The sequence below is a fragment of the Lipotes vexillifer genome, unplaced genomic scaffold, assembly GCF_000442215.2.
Source record: "Lipotes vexillifer unplaced genomic scaffold, Lipotes_vexillifer_v1.1 scaffold496, whole genome shotgun sequence".
NCBI lineage: Eukaryota > Metazoa > Chordata > Mammalia > Artiodactyla > Lipotidae > Lipotes > Lipotes vexillifer.
The window spans coordinates 3,879,267-3,902,437 of record NW_006786690.1 but is presented as its reverse complement, the minus strand read 5'-3'; the positions used below and the strand labels follow the sequence as shown (position 1 = coordinate 3,902,437).

At 49.2% G+C, this 23,171-nt stretch overlaps 1 protein-coding gene across 1 annotated transcript in view; it reads right to left on the bottom strand.

Moving 5' to 3' along the window:
- TCEA3 (transcription elongation factor A3) overlaps positions 1-21,864 on the bottom strand; it is a 41,791-nt gene extending 19,927 nt beyond the window's left edge. The window contains exons 1-7 of the mRNA XM_007459307.1: positions 21,796-21,864; positions 16,820-16,882; positions 15,955-16,060; positions 15,342-15,474; positions 9,151-9,213; positions 678-841; positions 450-506 (exon numbers count right to left, since the gene is read on the bottom strand). Of these exons, the coding sequence (XP_007459369.1) occupies positions 450-506; positions 678-841; positions 9,151-9,213; positions 15,342-15,474; positions 15,955-16,060; positions 16,820-16,882; positions 21,796-21,864 (655 nt within the window). The remainder of the gene's footprint in view (positions 1-449; positions 507-677; positions 842-9,150; positions 9,214-15,341; positions 15,475-15,954; positions 16,061-16,819; positions 16,883-21,795) is intronic.
- Positions 21,865-23,171: the final 1,307 nt, after the last annotated feature.

Here is a 23,171-nt window from a genome sequence, read left to right as displayed (position 1 = left end):
AAATGCCAAAAAAAAAAAAAAAAAAAAAAAAAATCTTAAAAAAAAGACACAGCCTGTCTGAGCCCTCAGGTTCTACAGTCACATTTTCTGGGTTCAAATCATCCCAACTCTGCCACTACTATTAACTGTATGAGCTTGGGCATGTAACTTAGCTGCTCTTAGCCTCAGTTACCTCATCTGTAAAATGGGATCAATCCCACAGGGAACCTACCTTGTGGGATTGTTCTCAACGTGAAATGATGTACTGCTCGTAAACAGCTTATCAAAAGGCCGGCAGGTGCCAAACTTAATAGATGTTAGCTAGAATTAAGAACTCAGGTTCAGGGGCAGAGCAGGGGCCTATGCTTGAGTCCTTCCACTGCCCACTCACTGTCCTGGATCCCTTGTACTTGGGAGACCTGCCGCTGGACAGTTCAGGCACCCACAGCCCTGGCACAGCTCAAGGATATGGTCTTCGATTTCTGATGCCATCTTGTCACAGTTGACCCCATAGTCCTTGTAATCGTCTAAAAGAGATTCGGGAAACACAGGCATCAGCTGGAGATGACCTTGGCAGTGACGCCTGCTTGGACAGGGGACTCTAACATCCTGTACCACTTTCAGGGTGCTGAGAAAGACCACCTCTCCCTGACCTTGGGAAGCCCTCCCTCCCTCGTCCCTGGCCCAGGCCCTCTCACCGTCTGCCTTCAGGGCTGCGGAGAGCATCTCCACACACTTGTCCCGGACAGAGTCCCCCGTGAGATAGCAGGGCGCCAGGATGCAGACAGAGGGGGCAAAGGTGGGGCTCGAGGGGCTGCTGGGTGTTCTGGGAGTCTCTGCTTTCGGTTTGCCGCTGTTTGATCTGAGGATGAAAATCAGTAATAGACATTTTGACATTAAGTGAATAAAGCATTTACTGAGCACCATTCTAGATGTTTTTATGGATGATCTCCTTTAATCCTCATAAAAACCATATGAGGAAAGTACTACTTTTTTTTTTTTCTGGCTGCGCAGCACGTGGGACCTTATTTCCCCGACCAGGGATCGAACCGGAGTCCCCTGCATTGGAAGCGTGCAGTCTTAACCACTGGATGGCCAGGGAAGTCCGGAAGGTACTGTTTTAGGCACTTGACAAGGATCATCTCATTTAATCCTCCTAACAACCCCATGAGGTCTGTATTATACGTAGCCCCATTTTAGAGTTATATTTTAAAGTGCATTTTAGAGAGAGAGATGCATTTAAAGATGCATTTAAAATAATATGACAGGTCACATATCTGGAAACCAGAAGAACCAGAATTGAAACCCAAGAGGGTGAACTCTGGTACCTAGGCACTTAGCCAACCACTGTGCTCTACTGAGAGGTTACAGAAAGTGTAACGATGCCAATAACTCTATCATCCACCAGGCACCATGCTAGCTGCTCTCTCTATCTGCTCTCACAGAACCATCTATTCACTCATTCAATAAATATTAGGCACCTATTTTCCAGGTACTGTGCTAAGAACAAGGGATAAAGCAGACAAACCAGAAAAGTTCCCTCACTACAGTCCAGTGAATAATGAATTTACCACCACTTAAGAGAATTGTCTTTAACCATGTGCCAGGAACTGTGCCAGGCACTTTAGGAGCATTTTCTAATTTGATCCTCACAGCAGTCCTTGGAAGTAGATACTGTAATCATCCCCATTTGCAGATGGGGAAACAGAGTTACACTACTGAGATCTGCCTAAAGTTACAACGCTAAGATTTGAACCTAGATCTATCGGATTCCAATGTCTATGCTCTTAACTCCTATGATACACTGCCTAAGAATGACCCCATTTTGGTTTTGGCTTAAAAGACCACAAATATATATGAACTGGAAGGATAACCACGTGTCTTAGCTCGGGCTGCCATAACAAAATACTATAGACTGCATGACCTAACAGCAATTCATTTCTCACAATTCTGGAGACTGGGAAGTCCAAGATCAAGGTGTCGGTTTATTTGCTTTCTGGTGAGAGCTCTCTTCCTGGCTTGTAGACAGCCTCTTTCTTGCTAAGCCCTCAGGTGGTGGAGAGAGAGCAAGTGAACTCTCAAGGTGTCTCTTATAAAGATGCTAATCCTATTGGATCAGGGTTCCACCCTCATGACCTCATTTAACCTTAATTACCTCCGTAAAGGCCCTACCTCCAAATACAGTCATATTGGGGGTTGGGGCTTTAACATATGAATTTTGGGGGATCACACATATTCAGACCATACATAACACCATGTTAATAGCAATTATCTCTCTGAGATGGGATTATAGGAAATTTTCATTTTCTTCTTTCACTTATACATATTTTCTAAGTCTTCTATAAATAATATATCTATTGATCCTTTTGTCATGAGAAACACTTGTTTTGTTTGTTAACATTTGACAATCGTGAATGGTCCCTCTGTGCTGATGGCTCAGACCGGAAGCTTCCTGTCTTCCTGTTCTCAAGAAGCTGCCAGCAAAAGGGGGAAGCAACCCAAGTGTCCATCAGTAGATGAATGTATGAATAAAATGTGGTATATAACACAATGGAATATTATTCAGCTATAAAAGGAATGGATTTCTGAAACATGCTACAACTTTGAAGACATTATGATAAGTGAAGTAAGCCAGATACAAAAGGACGAATATTGTAAGCGGCCACTAATATGAAATACCTAGAGTAGTCAGATTCATAGAGTAGAATGGGGCTGGGGGAGGGGAGAACGGGGAGTTATTATTTAATGAGTATAGAGTTTCAGTTTCAGATGATGAAAAAGTTCTGGAGATGGATGGTGGTGATGGTTGTACAGCAATATGAGAGTACTTAATACTAGTGAAGATGATGCTGGGCTTCTGAAAAGTCAAGCCCAAGAAATTGTGTCTGGGAGTGAGGCTGGCTGAGTAGCTCAAGCTTCCCAGTGTTAAAAACCTGGGGTTACAAGAGAATCCCATCCGACAACTTGCTGAACACTGATCAGTGTGAATTCTGCCGTCTGCCTCCTCGTCCCCCAACTTGTGCTATTTGTCCTAACCTTGGATCCCCTCTGTCACCATAGATACCCTTGGACCACTGAGAGTTTTGTGTTCTCTGGAGCCTTGAGGTTCCTCAAAGGTGTCTCAGTGCTGCCACAGAAGTGGGGTGGTCTAAGGAGCGAAGGCTCTGGCCTTTTAAGGTTTATGGGTTTTTTTTTTCATAGTTCCCCAACCTGAGATTGAACCCGGACCCAGGGCAGTGAAAGCACCAAGTCCTAACCACTGGACTGCCAGGGAACTCCCAAGGTTTACATTTTGAATTCCCAAAAATTTTGTCCAAAGGGATTCCCTAGCTTTTATTTTTTTTAATGCAATTTGAACTTTACTCTTCTAGATTAATTTACCCTGGATTCTACCCAGCTCTGTCTGACAACTGGGTTGCCTGGCAGCAGAGCACAGGGAGGGATAGGGAAGCTGAGACCCAACCAGCTCTCTCCTGTAGTCAGATTTCAGCAGGAGTAAAGGTGTGGGTGCGGGAAGGCTGGGAAGGGTATAAACTCTAAAGTCTAAGGGCTGCCTGCGACCAAAATGAATCCCCCTGCACCCAACCCTGGTCTCGGCCCCTGGGCTCTCACCTGCACAGCCACAATAGCCCCAAAGCTGGTCTCCTCTTGCCCTCCTTACAATCTATTTGCCACACAGCAGCCTGGGGGGTTGCTGATCCCATCGCTCCCCTGCTTCTGACCCTCTAACAGTTTCCAATCATTTTCAGCATAAAGTCAAATTCCTCACCATGGCCTCCTACCCTCCCCTCTACATCTGGCCCCTGTCTCTCCTTCTGACCTAATCTCATGCCCCACTCCCCTCACAGTTCACTGAGGTCCCCCACTGCACTGCTGCTTTCTGTTTCTTAAATACACCTATCACTCCCACCACAGTGCCTTTGCACTGGCTGGTCCCTCCTCCTGGAAGTCTCTTCCCCCTCCAGCTTTTCTTACAACTGATGACTGGTGCTTTCCCACCAGGCAGGTCTCAGCTCAAATGTCACATCCTCAGGGTGGCCTTCCCTGACCACCCCAGCCAAGCCGACTGTCCTGCCCTGTAACTCTCTAGCACATGACCTGATTTCTTTCATTCACAGCACTTATCCAAGTCTAAAATTAACTTGTTTATGTGTTTATAAACACTGTCTGCCTCCATCTCCAGATTACATGTCCCAGAGTATGAGGACCCCATCAGCTGGTTCACCACTGTCTTCCAGCACCTGTGACAAGGCTCTAGGTAGACACATGATAAATCTCTGCCAAATGAATGAATAGATGAGGAATTGAGGGAGTTGGCAACAAAGAGATGAAAGGCACATCCAGGGCTCTAGACAGAGCTGAAATGGGCAGGGGCAGGTCCTCTTTGGAAAACCAGCTGCCCCACTTCTCTAGGCTTAAGAGGGGGATCTCCCTCTGAGCCAGCATCTGTCAACTCCCACAACCTGGGCCAACCTATCTCCTACAGCTGGGATGGAGCCCCAGATTCTTCCTGGTGCTGCCCTTCACTGACCTGTGTGCCCATCACCACACCCTCAATGTCTAGCACTCATCAACGGGGAGCCACCAGGAGTCAGTAGCACACTCTTTGGAAGGAGGCCTAATAGTAAGAAACATTAACAGCAGTTGTCATTTTGCGGACAGCTACACTGGGGTGGTATATTTATTAAGAACCCAGGTTCCAGAGCCAAACTCCCAGGTTCAGTGTCTGACACCACCACCTTGTAGCTATTTGACCTTGGGTCAGTTCCTTAACCTCTAGGTGCCTCAGTTTTCTCACATGTAAATGGAGAAAACAATAGTACCCACATTACAGAGTTGCTTAGAAGATTAAAGCACCTAAGGGAGTTCCAGACACAGACTACTTACAGAGATTGCCACATTAAGTGTGAGTATTATCACTAAGCATTATGCATCTATTGAGTACTCATTTGGGTTAGGGATGGTGCTAAGCATTTCGTTATCTCATTTGATCCTCACAGTGACCTTGAGAGGTGGGGTCATAGTTATCCCCATCTTACAGTTCAACAGACTGAGGCTCAGAAAGTTAAACTGAATCTCTCAAGGTTATCCAACTTGCAAATGGCAGAGTCAGACCACACATCTAGCTCTGTCTGCCTTCCAAATTCTTTTCAACACATCTCACTGTGTCTCTAAAAAGTGGGGAGTTTTCCAGAGTCCCCTTACCTGGGCTAGGCTGGGCTGCCTGCTGCATTTTCCCCCCCACCTTCCTGGCAAGGCACTCCCAGCCTTAGTCTCTCCTCTTGGCTAGGAGCTGGCTGGGTGGCTGGGATTCGTGTCTGGACGGCATATCAGGCAGCCACGCTCACTTTGCTTTCAATGCAGATGATTGGGAACTGCGCCAAGTTGCAGAGAGGGCATCATCGGCGGGGGCGGGGGTGGGGGTGTTGGATTTGTCAGCAGCTTCCTTCTGCTCCCCGGATGTGGCAGTGCCAGCACCAGCCTGTGGTCTGACATCACCAATTTCTTAAAAAAATCCTCCTGCCCCAGGACTGAGCAGAGGCACCTGGAGGCCCGTCTTGCTGCTCCTATGCGCCACCTCGAGGGCATTTTGGTTACTGCACCACCAAGCCTGCCGAAACCGCTCGGTGGGGGGAAAACAAAAGTCAACCGATTAAGACAAACGGTCCTAAGGGCAGCCGGCAAAGTGCAACCTTATTCTCTGTCACAGTGGTGGCCTTTGTGGTCTGTCCCCTGGTACTCCAGCTACAGTTCCCCGAGCACCATGCTCACTCATACTGCCACACCTCTGCATGTGCCATTCCCTCTGCCTGGGATGCCCTCAGTTGGCTTGTCTACCAGGCAATTCATCTTTCACTTCTCAGCACAAATACTCTCTTCCCTGAAGTCTCCTTTGACTTCTCCAGTCATGTTGAGATACTGTGTTCCCATTATGCGTTATATCTTCGAAAAACAAGCATTTTGGTGTCTGCCTCCACACTAGTGATTAGCTGTGTGAAGGCAGAGATCATGAGTTTGTATCTTTGCCTGGCTTTAGAGGCCACAAACTGGTGGGGGCTACAGATGTGTTTTGTTTGCCCTACTGTGTCTTAGAAAAATCTGAATATGTTGCCAATATATAAAATTGGGCGTTTCTTATGAAAATCTAATTGGCCAGCTTTCCTTAAAAAATTGGAAGGCATGGCACTCTGGGCCTGCATTTCCATAAAAGCATCAACCAGCTGGGGTTGGGTAGTGGGTATCCCCTTCAGACGGGCAGGTACTCTCCACTAGTCACCCAGTGTGTAAACATGCCCTTGACCCCTGGAGGATGCTGAGTTTGCAAGAAGGTGCTCAACAAATATGCTTGCTGAATGAATGAATGAATGAGAAAGATAAAATAGAGAGGTAGAGAGTGCAGGACACAGTCTGGGTAGTGGATAAAGTGAATTCACAAGACTTGCTTCTCTTCCTTTGGGTTGCCCACCCCCAATACTGAACCAGCAAGAAATGGCACAACTACTGGAAGGCCAAACATACTCTGCTTGACTGACCTTCAGAGAAAGAATGCATTATGGGAAGGGTGCCAAGAGACTTCCAGGCCACAAGGCAAAGTAAGGAGAGGAGCCTGAAGGTATAAATCCTTACACAAATGCCAAATGTGTTTATTGTAACGTTGAACCCAGAAATGGGTTGGTGCTCAGTGCTTCATTTTCGGATAGGACAGTCCTTCTTTATGCAGGGCTGTCCTTCACATCCGGGACATTTAGCATCTCTGGCCCCTGCCTACTAAGTTCCAGTAGTGCTCTTCTCCTCCCTCCCATTATTACATTATATTATAGACCAGATGTTTGTGTCTCCCTCAAATTCATATGGTGAAGCCTTAACTGCCAGTGTGATAGTATAAGGAGGTGAGGCCTCTGAGAGATAATTAGGTTTAGATGAGGTCACGAGGGTGGGGCCCCATGATGGGATTAACGCCCTTATTAGAAGAAGAGAGGGGCTTCCCTGGTGGCTCAGTGGTTGAGAGTCCGCCTGCCGATGCAGGGGACACGGGTTCGTGCCCCGGTCCGGGAAGATCCCACATGCCGCGGAGCGGCTGGGCCCGTGAGCCGTGGCCGCTGAGCCTGCGCGTCCGGAGCCTGTGCTCCGCAACGGGAGAGGCCGCAACAGTAAGAGGCCCGCGTGCCGCAAAAAAAAAAAAAAAGAAAGAAAGAAAAAAGAAGAAGAGAGATCACAGCCCGAAAGCTCCCTCTCTCTGTCATGTGCAGTCACAGCGAGAAGGTGGCTGTCTGCAAGCCAGGAAGAGGCTGCTTTAGAACCAGGATGATGCTGGAGCCTCAATTCCTAGGCCTCACCCATGGCAGATGTTGCTAACCGACTACAAAACTCCTTTCTTCTGACGTAGGATGCAGCCTCAGATTTGCTCTCCAAGTACTCCAGAGAGCCTCCACTCAATGGCTGGAGCTGGCACTCAGCTGCCAGGGTGGGGTGATGCAACACAGCAGCCCCATCAACATCCCAGGCCTGTTTTATCTCCATGAAACCTTAAACGACCTAATATTTGTGCCTCTTCTTTTCTTTCCAATGTCAGTCTTACTGGTGCGTTAGGCCTAACATACCTGGGCAGCTCCCACACACACTCCACTAGAAGCCAACACCCTTACCACTCCCTCTGGTCATCCCAGCATCCAGTACGGCCCCTGGACCTTAATCATTTGCCTTGATAGACCTCTAAGCCACTTCCTGGCCTGCCCTGCTCCCCCCTCGCCCTGCTTCTCCTGCTCTGACCTCTGACCTCCCTCCTGGATGACAGTTCATACTCCTCTCTCCATCCACAATCTCTCCGTGGTGATCTCATCCAGGTTTGTGGCTTCAAATGCTATCTACACGTTAATGACTGGAAACTATATTTCCAGCCCAGGATTTCTTCCTGAATTCCAGCCTCGTTTAAGCTATTGCCTATTCAACTTCTTCACCTGAACGATTTACACACCCCTAAATCCAACATATCCAAACCTGAACGCCTGCTCTCCCACCTCAAGCCTGACGTACACACAGTCTTCCCCATACCAGTCCATGGCAACGCCATCCTTGCAGGCGCTCAAGTGAAGAGTCCTGGAGTCATCCTGACATGTATTCTTCTCTTGTACCCCACATCCAGTCCGTCAGAAAATCCTGACAGCTCTCCCTTCAGAATATACCCGGGGTCCCCCACTTCTCCCCACATCCACTGCTGCCACTCTGGTCCAAGCCGCCATCATATCTTGCCTGAATTATGGACACAGTCTCCTGGCTGGTCTGTCTGCTTCTGCCCCTGGCCCTAACAATCTAGCACAGCAGCTAGAGGGATCCTGATAAATTCGGTCATAGAATTTCCACGCTCAGCAGCCTCCAGTGGCTCCTGTTTCACTCCATCTTCCAACTCCCCCTCTCACTTATTCACTCCAGACCCACTGGCCACCTCACTGCTCCTTGACCCTGCCAGGCACACTCCCACTTCCGAACACTTCGTTTGGAATGACCCCGATGTCTGCCAGGCTAATTCCTTTAATTTCTTTCACGTTTTTGCTCAAAGGTCACCTCCTCAGCGAGGGCTCTCCTGACCACTGCAGTGACCATCCTTCCCCAATCCCCCTCACTCTGCCCTATTGTTTTCCATTGCATTTATCACCTTTTGAACCATCGTGTGATTTACTTATCATATGTATTACCTGTCTCCCCCATGAGAAAAATAGGCCTCATGCCTGTGGGGATTTTTGTTTCTTTTGTTCACTGCTATATCCTTGGCACCTAGAACAGTTCTTGGCACATAGTAGGCCCTCAATAAATATTTGATGAATGAGTGACTTGATGATTTAGGGTAGATACCCTAACCAGTTCTGCCCAAGCCCAGAGATCCCAGTCCAGGTACAGTCTCTCAAGACCCGTTCTCACTGGGTTCGACTTGACCTTGAGAATGTTCCCCAAACAGTGATGGGGCAATAGTGATTGGTCAGCCACCCCAGTGAAGGAGCCACACCTCTGATTCAGAGGCCCACCCAGTCTTACTGTGTGGTCTTAGAAATCAGAGGCAACATAAGATATGACGTTTCCTCCTCTCCCCTGCCTCGGGCTTCCTCCAGTAAAACAGAGAGAGACACACATGCTGAACAGGACTGCTGGGGTGGAGAAGCCCATGGCTTCCTTTACCTTTCCATCGATGGTCTTTTTGGAGAGGAGGTGGCCGAAGACTTTGAGTCCACAGAGTCTCTCCTGAAAGAAAAGAAACTGGAGATGAGATACTCTCGTAGGCTAGCATGAGTACTGGTCTAGAGAGCTCAGAGGCTGGAGAGAAGGCATCCTGGAGCCAGGCCTGCTGCGCTGAGGATGACGAAGCCCACCTGGGAGGTGGGAGGGCACGTGGGCTTTCTCCAGTTGCAGTGAGCAGGGGCTACACTTCATAGAGTGTGCAGGCTTCTCATTGCGGTGGCTTCTCTTGTTGTGGAGCACGGGCTCTAGGCGCGCGAGCTTCAGTGGCTGCGGCACGCGGGGTCAGTAGTTGTGGCTCGCAGGCTCCAGAGCGCAGGCTCACCAGTTGTGGCTCGCAGGCTCAGTTGCTCCGCAACACGTGGGATCTTCCCAGACCAGGGCTCGAACCCGTGTCCCCTGCATTGGCAGGTGGATTCCCAACCACTGCGCCACCAGGGAAGTCCCCCAGCTCTCCTTTTAATTCCAGCACAAGTATCACCTTCTAACAGACTATTTGTTTACTTATTTTATGCATTGTCCCAGCACCTCTCATGTAAATTTCGAAAGAGCAGAATTTGGTGGGTTTTGTTCACTGTGGTGAATGCTGTCTCTGCTGAGCCCACATCATTCCTTGGGCACTCCTTCTCCCAAGTTCACTGGGGCCCAAGGGCTTCCTCCTGCAAAATCCCCTGGGCCTCTGCCCCAGGGAGTTCTCTGTGCCAGCCAGCGCCAGTAGACTGGTGGGCAGGAAGTGCTGGGGACTTAGCCCCAGGAGCAGCCCTCAACCAGACACGTGGAAATAGGTGGGCAAGTACCCCAGCTTCCTCGGCCCTCCAGAGGGTAAGTTGAGGTGTGTTCTCCACTGCTCTGCAGCAGGATGTAAGCCCTGGTGACCCAGGGCAGTTACCTGCCCATGAACGCACCCTGTGCCAGTTCCCTTCCCTTCCCTGTCTCACTTCCTCACTCCTCTGTCTGCATTTCCTGAAATCACTTCCAAAATAAGCCTCTTGCACTTGAATCTGTGTCTCAGGGTCTGCTTCTGGGAGGCCCAATCTAATATATTCAACTGACTTCTCCCAAGTGAATAGAACAGTGCCTGGCACAGAGTAGGTGCTCTATGAATGTTTGTTGCTGAATGCTATGAAGTCGAACAGTAAAGAAATATTTTAAAAAGTGGAAAAAGAAACCTGCCCAGAGCTAACAACTGTTAGGCTTAATGTCCTTCCTTCCAAATCTTTTTCTACACGCATATAAACATATATGACATTTATCATTCTAAAAAGGGAGGCAACGACATGACTTGTAATCTCAGCCCTGCCCCTGGGCAGGTCATGTTCTCTGAGCATCAGTTCCTTCATCTGTCAAATGGAGAGAAAAGTACCTATGTCTTGGGGCTGGCTGGGAAGAAGAATTTAGATCATTAACATCCCTCCAGCAGTTCCCACCACAAAGCTGTCCTCCATACTCCATAATCCTAGGTATCTGATTTCTGGTCTTCCAGATTATGCAAGGTTCCTGCATGGATTTCCAGCTCCCATCTCATCCTCCAGGTGGTCCGGGAGACAGTGGGTGAGGAAGGTTCAGGGGCCAGCTCTAATTATCCTGTGGACCAGACTCATCCAGCTCTGGACCTTTGCCCCAGCTTAAACACAGGGAGAGGCAGCAGAAAGGGAGAGGGGCAGAGACCCTCCTTCACATGCCCCTCCAGTCCCTGGGAGTTCCTCTGCGGGGTTCCTCCCCGAGTGCCCCATGGGGATAGACAGGTGCAGGCAGAGCCGGAAGCTGAAATTCTTGCAGCGGGAGAAAGGAGGGAAGATGTGAGCCTCTCCCCACAACTCCCGAGACTCCCCATTTTCTGGCCCTTCCTCAATGCTTTTCCTTTCAGAACAAACCAGAAATATTCTGCAGTTTTGGCAAATGATCATTATGAAAACTATTCAGGAACATGAGAAAATGCCTAGAATACACTAGGAAGATAACTGAACAGGGATGTAATAGTTTGTAGACTCTGCCCACAGGAATTGGGAAATTATGTATGTAAGTAGATCAGGACAGGGAGGGAAGAGAAGAAAATGAAAGCTGTTTCATTTGTCAGAAGTGGCAAATTGTGAAGAAATATTTTTAATTCTTACTTTACATTTTACTAATGTGGTTATACTGTTTATATAATAAATAATGATAATGAATTGTCATTAAGAAAACTAAAAAGAAAGGAAGTTCATCAACTGAGCTGAAATAGGACCCCTGCCCACTAGATTCTCCCAGCAAGGTGGGGGGACCACTGTCTGCACAGCCATGGTGACAGCTTCATCTCATAGCTCCAGCTGTGAAAAGTGAGCTGGCATTAACAATTCAATGCCCCAGGATGTTGTTATCTGTAAAATGCTGGTTACAACACAGTACATACAGTGAGGTCCCAATTTTATTAAGAAAATACAACTCTCTCTCTATATGTTCTTAAAAAAGGTGAGAAAGATATACATCAAAATGTTAACAGTGTTATTTCTGTTATTTTCTTCTTGGGTTTGACTTTCTAAACTTTTTATAAATGTGACTCACCGTTGAAATAAATATATTACGTGAAAATGCTACAAAATAGAACGTAGAGTTTAATTCCATTTTATTAATACAATAAGTGTTTCATGGGTAAATGCATAGGAAAAATTCTAGAAGGATATATATATATATGTATACACACACACGCACATACATTTTATATATAGTGAGATAATGACGCTTAGGCCATAATACTGAGTCTCAGGGTCTAAGGGTGTGTGTAAGTGATTAAGTTCAGCCCAGAATTTGGCTTTCTGCTTTCCAACCATCTCCTTGCCATTACCTATTGTCCTTGTAGGCCTTTAAAAGAAATCCCTTTGCTGATCATTCAGTGGGATTTGGGGAGAGAGCAAAAGGAAACACCTGTGTTCAGGCTGCCATCTGTTCCCAGACGTCTGCACTCGCTATTCCACGGATTAGTCCCGTATCCCATTTGGTCTCCTCAGCCTCTGTCTTTCAACTACATCTCACAAGATCCTGAGGCTTCATTTGCTAAGGTGCTCAGAACCAAACAGTTGCTCCAGACATGGCCAGACCAGCCAGAGCATGAATTTTCCACAGGGGACTGCAATGGTACAGCTGGACCTAGCAGTATTCAATAAATGCTCACTCCATGCTGGGCACGGTGGCTCACAGGATCCCTGGCAGCCAACCTTCTAACCCGTTTGGTAAAACCAAACACACCATGTGAAAAGTTAATGCCAATCAGGATTTCTCCAAGTGGGATACAATTGCAAAATTAGCAAAATGAAAGGAATAGAACATACAAAAGATTACACAATCATTTGACAAGTACTGCATTTTAAAAAGCAGACTATAAAATTGATGATGACTATAGAAAACAAAGAGAAAATAGAAAGAAAAAACATAGGCCAAAATATTAATAGTGATTGTTTTGGGGTGGTGGGGATGTAAGTGATTTTTTTCCTACTTTTTATTATTTATTTATTAAAATTTATTTTATTTATTTATTTTTGGCTGCATTGGGTCTTCACTGCTGCATGTGGGCTTTCTCTAGTTGCTGCGAGCAGGGGCTATTCTTTGTTGTGGTGCGTGGGCTTCTCATTGTGGTGGCTTCTCTTGTTGCAGAGCATGGGGTCTAGGCGCAGGGGCTTCAGTAGTTGTGGTGCGCGGGCTCAGTAGTTGGGGCTCGCAGGCTCTAGAGCGAGCTCAGGCTCAGTAGTTGTGGTGCACGGGCTTAGCTGCTCCGCAGCATGTGGGATCTTCCCAGACCAGGGCTCAAACCTGTGTCCCCTGCATTGGCAGGCAGATTCTTAACCACTGCGCCACCAGGAAGGCCCTAAAAGTACTGTTGTTCTGATTTCAAAAGCAATACAGAATCATTGTGAAAAAACCAATACAGATGAAAAAATTTTATTGTAAAACACAGAATATGAAGCTCTTCTTAATTACAATCACACAGATACAATTTTGTTTTTTTTAAAGATGGTTTCATTATTTTTTCTCATTTCAAAATTGGTACATATTTATTGGGAAAATATTAGGAATACAGAAATTTGCAAAAAGAATAAGAGGGACTTCCCTGGTGGTCCAGTGGTAAAGAATCTGCCTTACAATGCAGGGGGCACGGGTTCAATCCCTGGTCAGGGAACTAAGATCCCACATGCCGCGGGGCAACTAAGTCTGCGCGCCACAACTACTGAGCTCGCGCACCTCAACTAGAGCCCGCGTACTGCAAACTACAGAGCCCACACACCCTGGAGCCTGAGCGCTACAACTAGAGAGAGAAAACCCGCACGTCATAACTAGAGAGAAGCCCGCGCACCGCAACGAAAGATACTGCATGCCTCAACGAAGATCCCGCATACCGCAGCTAAGACCCGATGCAGCCAAAAATAAATCTTAAAAAAATTACATCTTAAAAAAAAAAAAAGAAGATGAAGAAAAAAACCTCTCAATCTTACCACCCAGAAACAATCACTATTACCATCCTGGTGTATATCCTTCATGTCTTTTTTCCTATGCATGTACATAAAATTCACTTATTTAATTTTTATAAAAATGGAATCATACTATATAGTACACTATATAGTACACAGCTTCACTTAATACTTAGTGAATATTTTTCCACGTCATTAAATATTCTTCCATTCTCTCCATGGGGGCCCTATTGGCATTTTGAGCATAATAAATGGTTCTTTGGTGTGTAGGACTATTCTGTGCATTGTGGGAAGAGTAGCACGGAGCATCTCCTCTGCCCCACAGTTATTTTTACAACTAAAAATGGGAGTAGTGTGGTGGAGGTATATCTCCCTCCTGGTCAAGAAACACTCCTCTTATTGCATCATTTCCTAAAAACACTTATTTCATAGAATTATAATAAATATTCATTTAAAAAGCGTTCAGAGGAAAAAATGTTTCAGAAATGTCAGCTGAAAAACATTACACACAGAACATAACATCTGTATGTTTAATCTGATTAATTCATTAAAATGAATTCCTTGTAGTGGATATACTTGGCAAAAAAATGTATGTACGTTAAAAATGTTGGTATATCACGATACTATCTGTATTATCTAGTACCATCAGGTACCATTCAGTGTTATCTAGTCTCACCCCCTTATCTATTAGATGACCCCCTCCCTAAGGAATTAAGTGATCTTTCTAGTCACACAGGGAATAGGTAGGACTTACTAATCCATCCATGAAGGCTTTTATCTACCGTCATGGATAAGGCGTTTGGGTCTATCAGAAAGTCATGCATTTTGGGGGACCCTGGCTGGGGTGGGCAAAGGGGAATGGGCACGGTGTTGAGACCTCAGCAGAGGTCTGGGGGCCTGACAAAGATGGGAATCCCATTCTGTCACATAATGGCTGAGTGATCTTGGGAAAGGCCCTGCTCCCCAACCTTCAGCTTCCGCGTCGCAAATTGGCAATTTGAATAAAGAGCCAACAAAACACTTTTCCTTCTCTGTGGACAAGTTCCTAGCCCCATTTACCTGGAACCCTGACAAAGGTGGAACGTCAGCTGTACTACTAGGCAGCGTTGCTTCTAGTGCAAATGAGTACTGATTGGTAAACTGTGTCTAGACACGAAGGGCTATGAAAGAACTATAAATGATTAGTGGAAAATCACGGCTTTTGGGCTCCCCTGAGTGCAGTGGTCATTGCTCTTGTAACTGGTCATTGCCCTTGCTGGGATCCTGGAAACTTTGTCTATGGGACTGTTATAAGATTTAGGACGTGGGCCTTCTAAGTCAGGGGCTTCCTACCCATTGTGGTCTCATTCTCTGCACCTGAGAATGTCACCTGGGTGGGCCAGAGAATAGCTCTGGACGCTGCGTGGTCTCCTGTGAGAATTCTTGGTGATGAGAAACACCTGAGGCTACCATGCTGGCACAGTGCATCTCCTGTCACTGAATCCTTCTAGGCAAAGCCTGTGTCACGGATGGCCTGTTTGGGTCTTGTGAGTCTGTCTGGTTGAGCCAAGAAGACCCCCAGAGGGGGCACTGTAGGAGATAATAACAATAACCACCTCCTGGTGTGTGAGGATTAAATGAAGTTATGTAAACAGAGGTGTTGCCATAGGATGTGACAAGTGTCAGCTCCCTTCTCTCCATCCCAGAAAAAAATACCTGTCTTTGGGCTCTTCCACTCGCTTTTTCCTTGGTGGAGAAAGGCTTGTCTCTGGCTTCCAATCTGAACAGTCAAGCCCGTTTTCCTTCTTTGCTTTTACTCTTTCCTCTCCTTTTCCTCCTTTAGGGGGTGCTGGGGAGTGTAAAAACAAAATGGTGACGTTGTTCCTTAACTCTCTGTCTCAGCCCAACCCAGGACCTGGGGAGGAAGGAGCAAAGGTCAGGGACTGAGATAGCCTCCCCTTCCCCCAACAAACACCTGTTTAGAAACAAGCGCATATCCAATATGCACATGTGTGTGCAAACCGAAGCTCACACATGGGGACAGAAAGACCTCTGCACACACCTATGCACATATTCATATCAATGTGTATATACAGATATATACAAACACACAAGCACACAGATATATATACATAGGAACATGTACAGGAAAACCCACCCATCTACAAATCTCCCACTTGTTTAGACAAGCACTGGCAGTCCCACTAGAGGCCATCTGTCACTTATTAAGTCATTCAACAACCATACACTGAGTGCCTGTTATAAGCCGGGCACCGTCCATCCAGGTGCTGGGAGGAAAACTTGGCCCAAGCGACCCTGCCCCTCTCACCCAGCAGCTGCTTCCAGTTTCTGATGAGGACTTTGGCCAAGGACACCACCTCCTTGTCAGAGCAGTGCTTGCGGACCCCATTCACGGCAACTCCAATCCTGGTGGTCTGCAAAGCGAGAGGGTTAGTGGCCGGTCTGGAAATTAGGACCCACTGGACTGGCTGCCCTAACTGGCAAGACCTGCCCCAGCTCAATCACCCCCTTCCCCTGGCCCAGCCTCTTCCGAGTCCCAGCCTGGACCTGTGGCTGAGGTAATAACCCTGACCTTATAACCGAGGCCCTGACCTGCTGTCCTGAGTGAGGTCAGTGCCCAAGGCCCAGCGCCCTGCAGGGATGGGTAACTGCGGCTCTGGTGAAAAGCTGGAGCAGTGGTGGTGGGTCTGGCTGATGACCAGGACTCCTCCCCATTCTCTGCCCCCTGGTGTCTTTGAGTTCAAATTTCAGCTTAAGGCACAGCTCTGGCTACTACAGCTTGGGTATGTGCTAATTTTTCAGGGCCAAGAGCTTCTGGTAAAGTTTGGGGGCTACATGCGTAACACATGGAGGATCTAAAAATGGGGGGCTTTTCCCTCTCCCTGAGTCACTGGCCTCTTGGATCCCACAGGCCCAGGGCCTTGGGAATTGGGGTACACAAGGAAAGCAAGTCAGTCTTTCCCCCAGACCCAGAGGGCCCCGAGGGCTTAGAAGCTACCCTGCCATCATCTAAAGGCCTGGGTTCCCACCCCCAGAGTAGCTCAAGATCCCATCCTGCCGCCTTCCCTTCAGAAATTCCTCCCAGACCCCATCCTTGGAGGGTTCCCCCTAAAGGGTCTTTCCCTACCCCACAAAGTCACCCTCCACTCCAGGCACTGCCCATCCCCACCCACCTGGAGTAGCTGGATGGACATCTGCCAGCTGTTCAGCTTCTTCAGAAGGTCGAGGGCCCCTTCCTGTGGGAGGCCACAAGGTGAGGGCTGAGGCCCGTGGGGTCTGCCCCAGGCCCCTCTCTGACCGTTGAGTGGTCTCAGTGGGAAGGAGGGTGGCAGGAGGTAGGAAGGAGACTCTTCCAGTGACAGGATACAGGCAGCCAAGTGGTCGAAGAACAGAAGGAGAGAAGGAAAAGCTTCTGCCCCAAACCAGCTCTTTAACTTCACCTCCTACCACCCAGCTGGGTTCAAGCCCCTCTGAGCCAGGGTCCAGCCCTACCCATTCACCCAGACCCCCAGCCATTGGTTCTGCTGTTCCTTCCACTGGGCATTCTCTTCCCTTCCCCATCTCTTCCTCTAAAATTAATTGCTTCATGGCCTATTGCTTCTGCTTTTATGTCTGTATATGCCTCCCCTCACTTCCCAACAGGGAACGTCTGTAGGTTGAGGACAGTGGCTTTTTCTAAACAGCTTTATAGAGGTATAACTGACGTACAATAAAACGCACATGTTGTAGGCTACAATGTGATGAGTTTTGACATACATATACTCCCCTGAAACCATCACCACAGTCAAGATAAGGACATAGTCAGCATCCCCGACATTTTCCTTGTGCCCCTTTGTTATACATCCCTTGCTGCACCCCCAACCCCTCTAGATGAGCTTGCATTTTTAAGGATTTTATAGAAAGTGACTGTAATGGAATTTCGCATCTGGCTTCTTTCACTCTGTAATCATTTTGAGATTCATGCACATTGTAGCACAGATCCACAGCTCCTTTTTATTTTTAAGTTGTTTGCCATTGCATGTATATACCACAATTTGTTTATCCATTCACCTGTTAATGGGACTGTTAGGTAGTTTCCAGTTTGCAGCAATTACAAATAAAGCTGCTGGGAACGTTCATGTACAAGTGTTTGTGTAGACATGTACTTTCTTTTCTCTCCGGTGAAGAGGACTGAATCTCTGAGACCTCTGGGTTCAGCATGCTGAACTCATCACTGAGGGAGCATCTCCCTGAGTGAATGAAGAAAGCAGAAAGCAGAAAGCAGTGGGGGAGAGTGGGAGGGGAAGAAAGGAGACTCGGATGTGAAAAGCTGTTGGCTGCCAGGCCCTGAACAACCCCTGACCCATTTCAGCCTTCTCTTTCTTTCCACCCACTTCCTAGAAGCCAGCCCCGGTCTCCTGTCCTGAGATGGGTTCCCTGGGGAGCACCAGCTGACTGTGTTCTGTATGCCCCGAGTCCTGGTCCCACTGTGCACTGCCAGCCACCAAGCCCCTCCCTATTAGTCTTCCTGGGCCACATCCCAAGAGCTGCCCTCTGTCAGTCCTCAGCCTCCCTTAGAACTTGGGTTCATAGTCTGTTTTCCAAGGTGTGACCTGCGGATGTGTGTGCACGTGAACTTGTGGGCACATAAGCCTGCATGTATCACTAATTAAAGGCTTATTATCTGCTGGACACGGTTCTAAGTATTTTACATGCATTATCTCTTCTAACTCTCTCAATGACCCCATGAGGTAGGTCCTATTACTATTCCCATTTTTACAGAATCATTATCCCAGTTTCAGAGAAGAGAAATAGGAACTGAGCTGGGATTCAAACTTAGGCCGTTTGGGTTCGACCCAATATACAACCATGTAGGTAGGTATGGACATAGGTCTGGCTAGATGTGTGCAATCATGAAATATCAACATGGGTAAGTGCAGTGGTATGTTGGTCAATGTTTAACAACAAGTTCTCAAAGGAAAAAAATTGATTTGTAGTGTTTGCCCATTTCTGTGGTGTCAATACTCCTCCCATGGCCAATGTCAAGATACCAATATGCTGTGACTGACCCGAAGGAGGTATTGGGAAGAGATGTGTGATGTGAAACCATATTGATATAACAGAAGTAAATAACCTCCAGACCATAGATGACAGTAAAATGCAATAAAATAATAAAGAAGTGATGATTTTGGAGTATTTATGACCTTTTTTTTTTTTTGTGGTACGCGGGCCTCTCACCGTTGTGGCCTCTCCCGTTGCGGAGCACAGGCTCCAGACGCGCAGGCTCAGCGGCCATGGCTCACGGGCCCAGCCGCTCCGCGGCATGTGGGATCCTCCCGGACCGGGGCACGAACCCGCGTCCCCTGCATCGGCAGGCGGACTCTCAACCACTGTGCCACCAGGGAAGCCCTATGACCTTTGTGTTTAATATAATTTATTTAATTGTAAGCATATAATTTAATGTTAAAAATAATGGCTGTATTTAACAACTGGCTTGCAAAATTCCTGAAAGTTCAACAGTGTTAAGCCAGTTCCAGCTCACCACTGGGCGTGTGCCTCTGCATGTCACACTGTATAACTGGGTCATGTTGGAGAACAGCCATGAGCCTGGGTTGTAGCTGGACTCACAAAGCCTTGTGCAAATGTTGCCAGCTGTGTCTCTCTGCTTGCACGAATGGGATGTGCAGCCAGCAGTATCTCTGGTCCAGGTGGGGAGCTGCTGTGTGTACGCTGCTCGAAGCATAATGTGTCTATTTGTCTGTGAGGGATGATGACCGTGTCATAACACGTCTGAACATGTAAGTGTGGCTGTCTGCTCAGTTTGTAGATTTGCATGTCGGGGTGTAGCTTATTGTGTGTATGCACACGCATAGGCATATGTGTAGTTGTTTTTGTGTATCCTTCTGCAAATATAATGGTCAGTGTGTCAGTCATGTCAGGGTCAGTAACCACGTCCTTTATGTAATTATGTTCATAGTTACTTGTTTAGCTATACTGTGTGTGGCTGCATGTATGTAGTTATGTTTGTTGTCTGTGATCATGAGGATGTTTGGCTGTAAGTCTGAAGCTGTTACAGTTGCTGCGCGCTCCCAGCATCTGACAAAAGCTCTAAGTTGCTGGGACTTCAGTAATTGGCAGTAAACCCTGGGCCTGAGCTGCAACGTGGAAGATCCGTCTTATTACAGGAAGTGTGTCCTCCTCTCCCTAACCACCACTGGGCGGGCCCACTTTCGCTCCCAGAGCAGGCCCCACCTTTCTAGGTCACATGCCCAGAGCTCTGTGCCCACCCAGATGCTGCCAAGAACCCAGGCGCAGACGTGGCTGCAGACTGGCTCTGTGCTACAGGGACCCTGAGGCCAGACTTGCATCTTTCCTGGAGAAAGCTCTGGGTACTTCCACAGGAATCCTCGCCAAGGGACACCATTTCCTCTTCCCATTTCACAGAAGAGGAAATCGAGGCCAGAGAGGGAAAGTAGAGTGGTGGGTCTAGGTCCATAAAAGGAGTGAGGGGAGGCCAGGGCAGGTCCCTTCCTCCTCAGCCAAGGTGCCTTTCTCAGGTCTCCTAAGCTGCCCCCGCACCCCTCACGCAGAGGTCCAGAATCTCCTGGCCCAAACCTGGGGTCAGCAAGGGGCAGGGCTGGGATAACCTGTCTACTTGAGTTGGAATTTGGTTCAGGAGCCCCGGGCTCGGCTCTGCCGCCCCCAGTTGAGCCTGATGACTTGAGGCTCAGTTTCACTGACTTTGGAGCATCCTGGAATGGGGGCTTCCGACACTCTGCAGGTTTCTGTGTCTCCTCTGGCTGTGCAAAAGCAGGAGTCACTCTCTAAGCCTTCCCAAGCACCAGTCCAGGTCTCCCTAAGGGTTTCACATCTCTTTCACCCTCACCACCACCAGCAGAGACAAAAATCCAGTGACATTCCTTCCCAGGAGGTAGGTATCTTCTTACAGATGAAGAAACTGAGGCTCTGCTCTTCATATGGACACCAACTCATCACTGCCCGTGTCTACTGGAGAGCTCCCTGACACTCCATGGATCCAGTGACCTCTCCCTCTTCCCTGCTCTAAAACCACCCTTAGGGTCCTTCCCTCTCTCAAGCTCCTAGGATTACAGAATGTGCTGGAAACGCAGGTCCTGCTCCAGCACATGCCTACAGATGGTGGGAGGAGGAGGGCTCTGGGACAGGGCAAAGTGAGGGACCTGCCTGCTGGTCTACCCTCCTCTCTCTTCCCTCTCCTGGTGAGTTCCAGCCCTCCCCATCCCAAGGCCAAGTTTGCTTGTCTAGGCAACAGGGCGGCAGCCAACTTGAGGCAAAGATCACAGGGAGGATCAAACATTAACCTCAAGTCGGCCAGCGCTGAGGGCTCCTGGCACTGAGCGCTCAGGGATCCGCAGGTAAGGCTTCCATCCCTCATTGCCCGCAACCTCCGGGCCCCTCTCTCCCCGCAGCCTCCTCCGCCCCGCAGCCCAGGCCTGCAGCCGGTCCCCCTTCCCCCGCCCCGCGGGCCCCATGGGCACAGCGGCTGCCCGACACCTGTTCGGCCCCCGCCCGCCTGGGCCCCAACCCTCGGCCAAGGAAAGGGAGGGTTGCAAACAGAGCAGCTCCTGGAGCCTCAAGCTGTGGGGTTGCGGGATCCGAGGCCCTTCGCTTTTCTCCGCCAGATCCACTCCCGGGGTGCGGCGTAGACGCGGCTCAGCACCCCTCATCAGTTCAAGTTTCTTTGCCCCTTCTCGGGTCACCCAGGATTTTGTTTTCCCCAGTCTCCGGCTCCCCCGTCCCGCAGTCACCGCCGCTCCCCGGGCTTTGCACACGCCGAGTCCCGGGGCTTCGAAAGTCCTTTTCCAGCTGCCGGTCTCTTCACTCTCTTTCCCGGGCCCTGCACAAGCTACCCAGGGGCCCCAACCCTGCAGGTCCAGGCGTACGTGCACAAGCCCAGTCTTTGGGGCCGGCACTGTCCACCCCGGAGCCCCGGGCCATGCACACGCCCACCCCGAGGTGCCAGCAGTCCCCAAGGGGCGCTGAGCCCTGCCCCGGCCGTGCCTCCCTCCGGTCCCCGAGTCCCGCACGCGCTTCCCGGGCGTCCAGCCAGCACAGGCCCCCGGAACTCCCGGGCTCGCACGCGCCGCGCCTCCCGGGGGCTGGGGCTGTGGCCCGAACTCTGCAGCCTCACCGTGTTCTTCCTGGCCACCATCTTCTCCAGCTTCTTGGCGATCCTCAGCAGCTCCTCTTCCTGGCCCATGTTGGCCCGCGACGCCCGGCGGGACGAGGGGCGCAGGGGCGGCAGCCGGGTTTCGGGTGCCGGAGGCGCAAAGGCTGAGGGCGCGCAAGCCGCGCGGGCCCCAGACACACACGCCCGGCGGGGGCGGGGCTCTCCCCCCACACCCCCTCGGCCGCCTGCCTCCCGGCAGTGGGGGAGGGGTGGCGTGCACTAAATATAGACTTCAAGGACTCGCCGGGGCAAAGATTGCCCGCGCCCGCCAGTCGGGCCACCCGAGAGAGGGACGAGGCTGCGAGAGCGGGCCCTCCACCTCGGGCCTGTCCTGGGGCGCCGGGAGCTGAAGGGAGATTTGGGAAGGAGGGCTCTCTGGCGAATGGGGAGGCCATCGTCCCTGGCCACAAGAGGCTGTTGCGGCGAGGAGGGCACCCGAGGGTGCCCCGGGAGCTTCCAGAAGAGTTCTGGGCTCCCGTGTCTCTGCACCGTTGCAGCTCAAAGCCAGCCGACCTAGTTCATGCCTATGCCCAACTGGAGGCAGTTTGGTACGCTTGAATCACATTATTTTGCATGATCATTAAATCCAATTCTGTCCTACCCTGTGCTCACTATTCGTGCACACGCGTGTATCCAGGCCCACTGTTGCCCTCAATTTTGTTTGTTACAGTGAGGTTTTGCATTTCTAACAAGCTCTGCGAGTGCTGCTGGTCCCACGGACTACACTTTGAGTAGTGAGGGCTTGGGAAACTCTTAAGTGCACCAAACTTTGAGAAACCCGTGTCCAGGTGCATGTGCCCTTTATTTAGTCGGGGTCAGGACACTGCCTCCCCAGTGGGGTTGGATCTGGAAGGAAGGAAACAGAATCATGCCTCCACAGCTGTGCACACATCTGTGTTCCTGTGGAAGGACCTTCCAAGTGTCCCCAGCAGACCCAGATCCCTTCCTAAACGTGAGTTTAATTGATAGAAAATGACCTATGTGTGTGTGGAGTGTGTGTGTGGGTGCTTATGGGCCTGGAAGGGAGGCATGAAAAATGGTCCGCAGTATGTGGGGATGGGAAGCTGTGGCTTGGAGTGTTCAGTGAAATCTCCAGACTTTCCTGAGAGAAACTTAGAGAACCTCATCCTCCATCACAGGGTGGACTCACCTGGCTTCTGATGACAAATTGAAATTAACACAGAGTGATCACAATTCAGGCATACAAAAATGGAGTCCGGTAGCAGTTGAGGATCTGGTTTCAGACACATCTCTGCATCACTGAAAACCTGAACTTTCTTTGAGCTGTACCAGATCCATGGACATCACCAGGGTACTCAGAACAACACTTGCCAGCT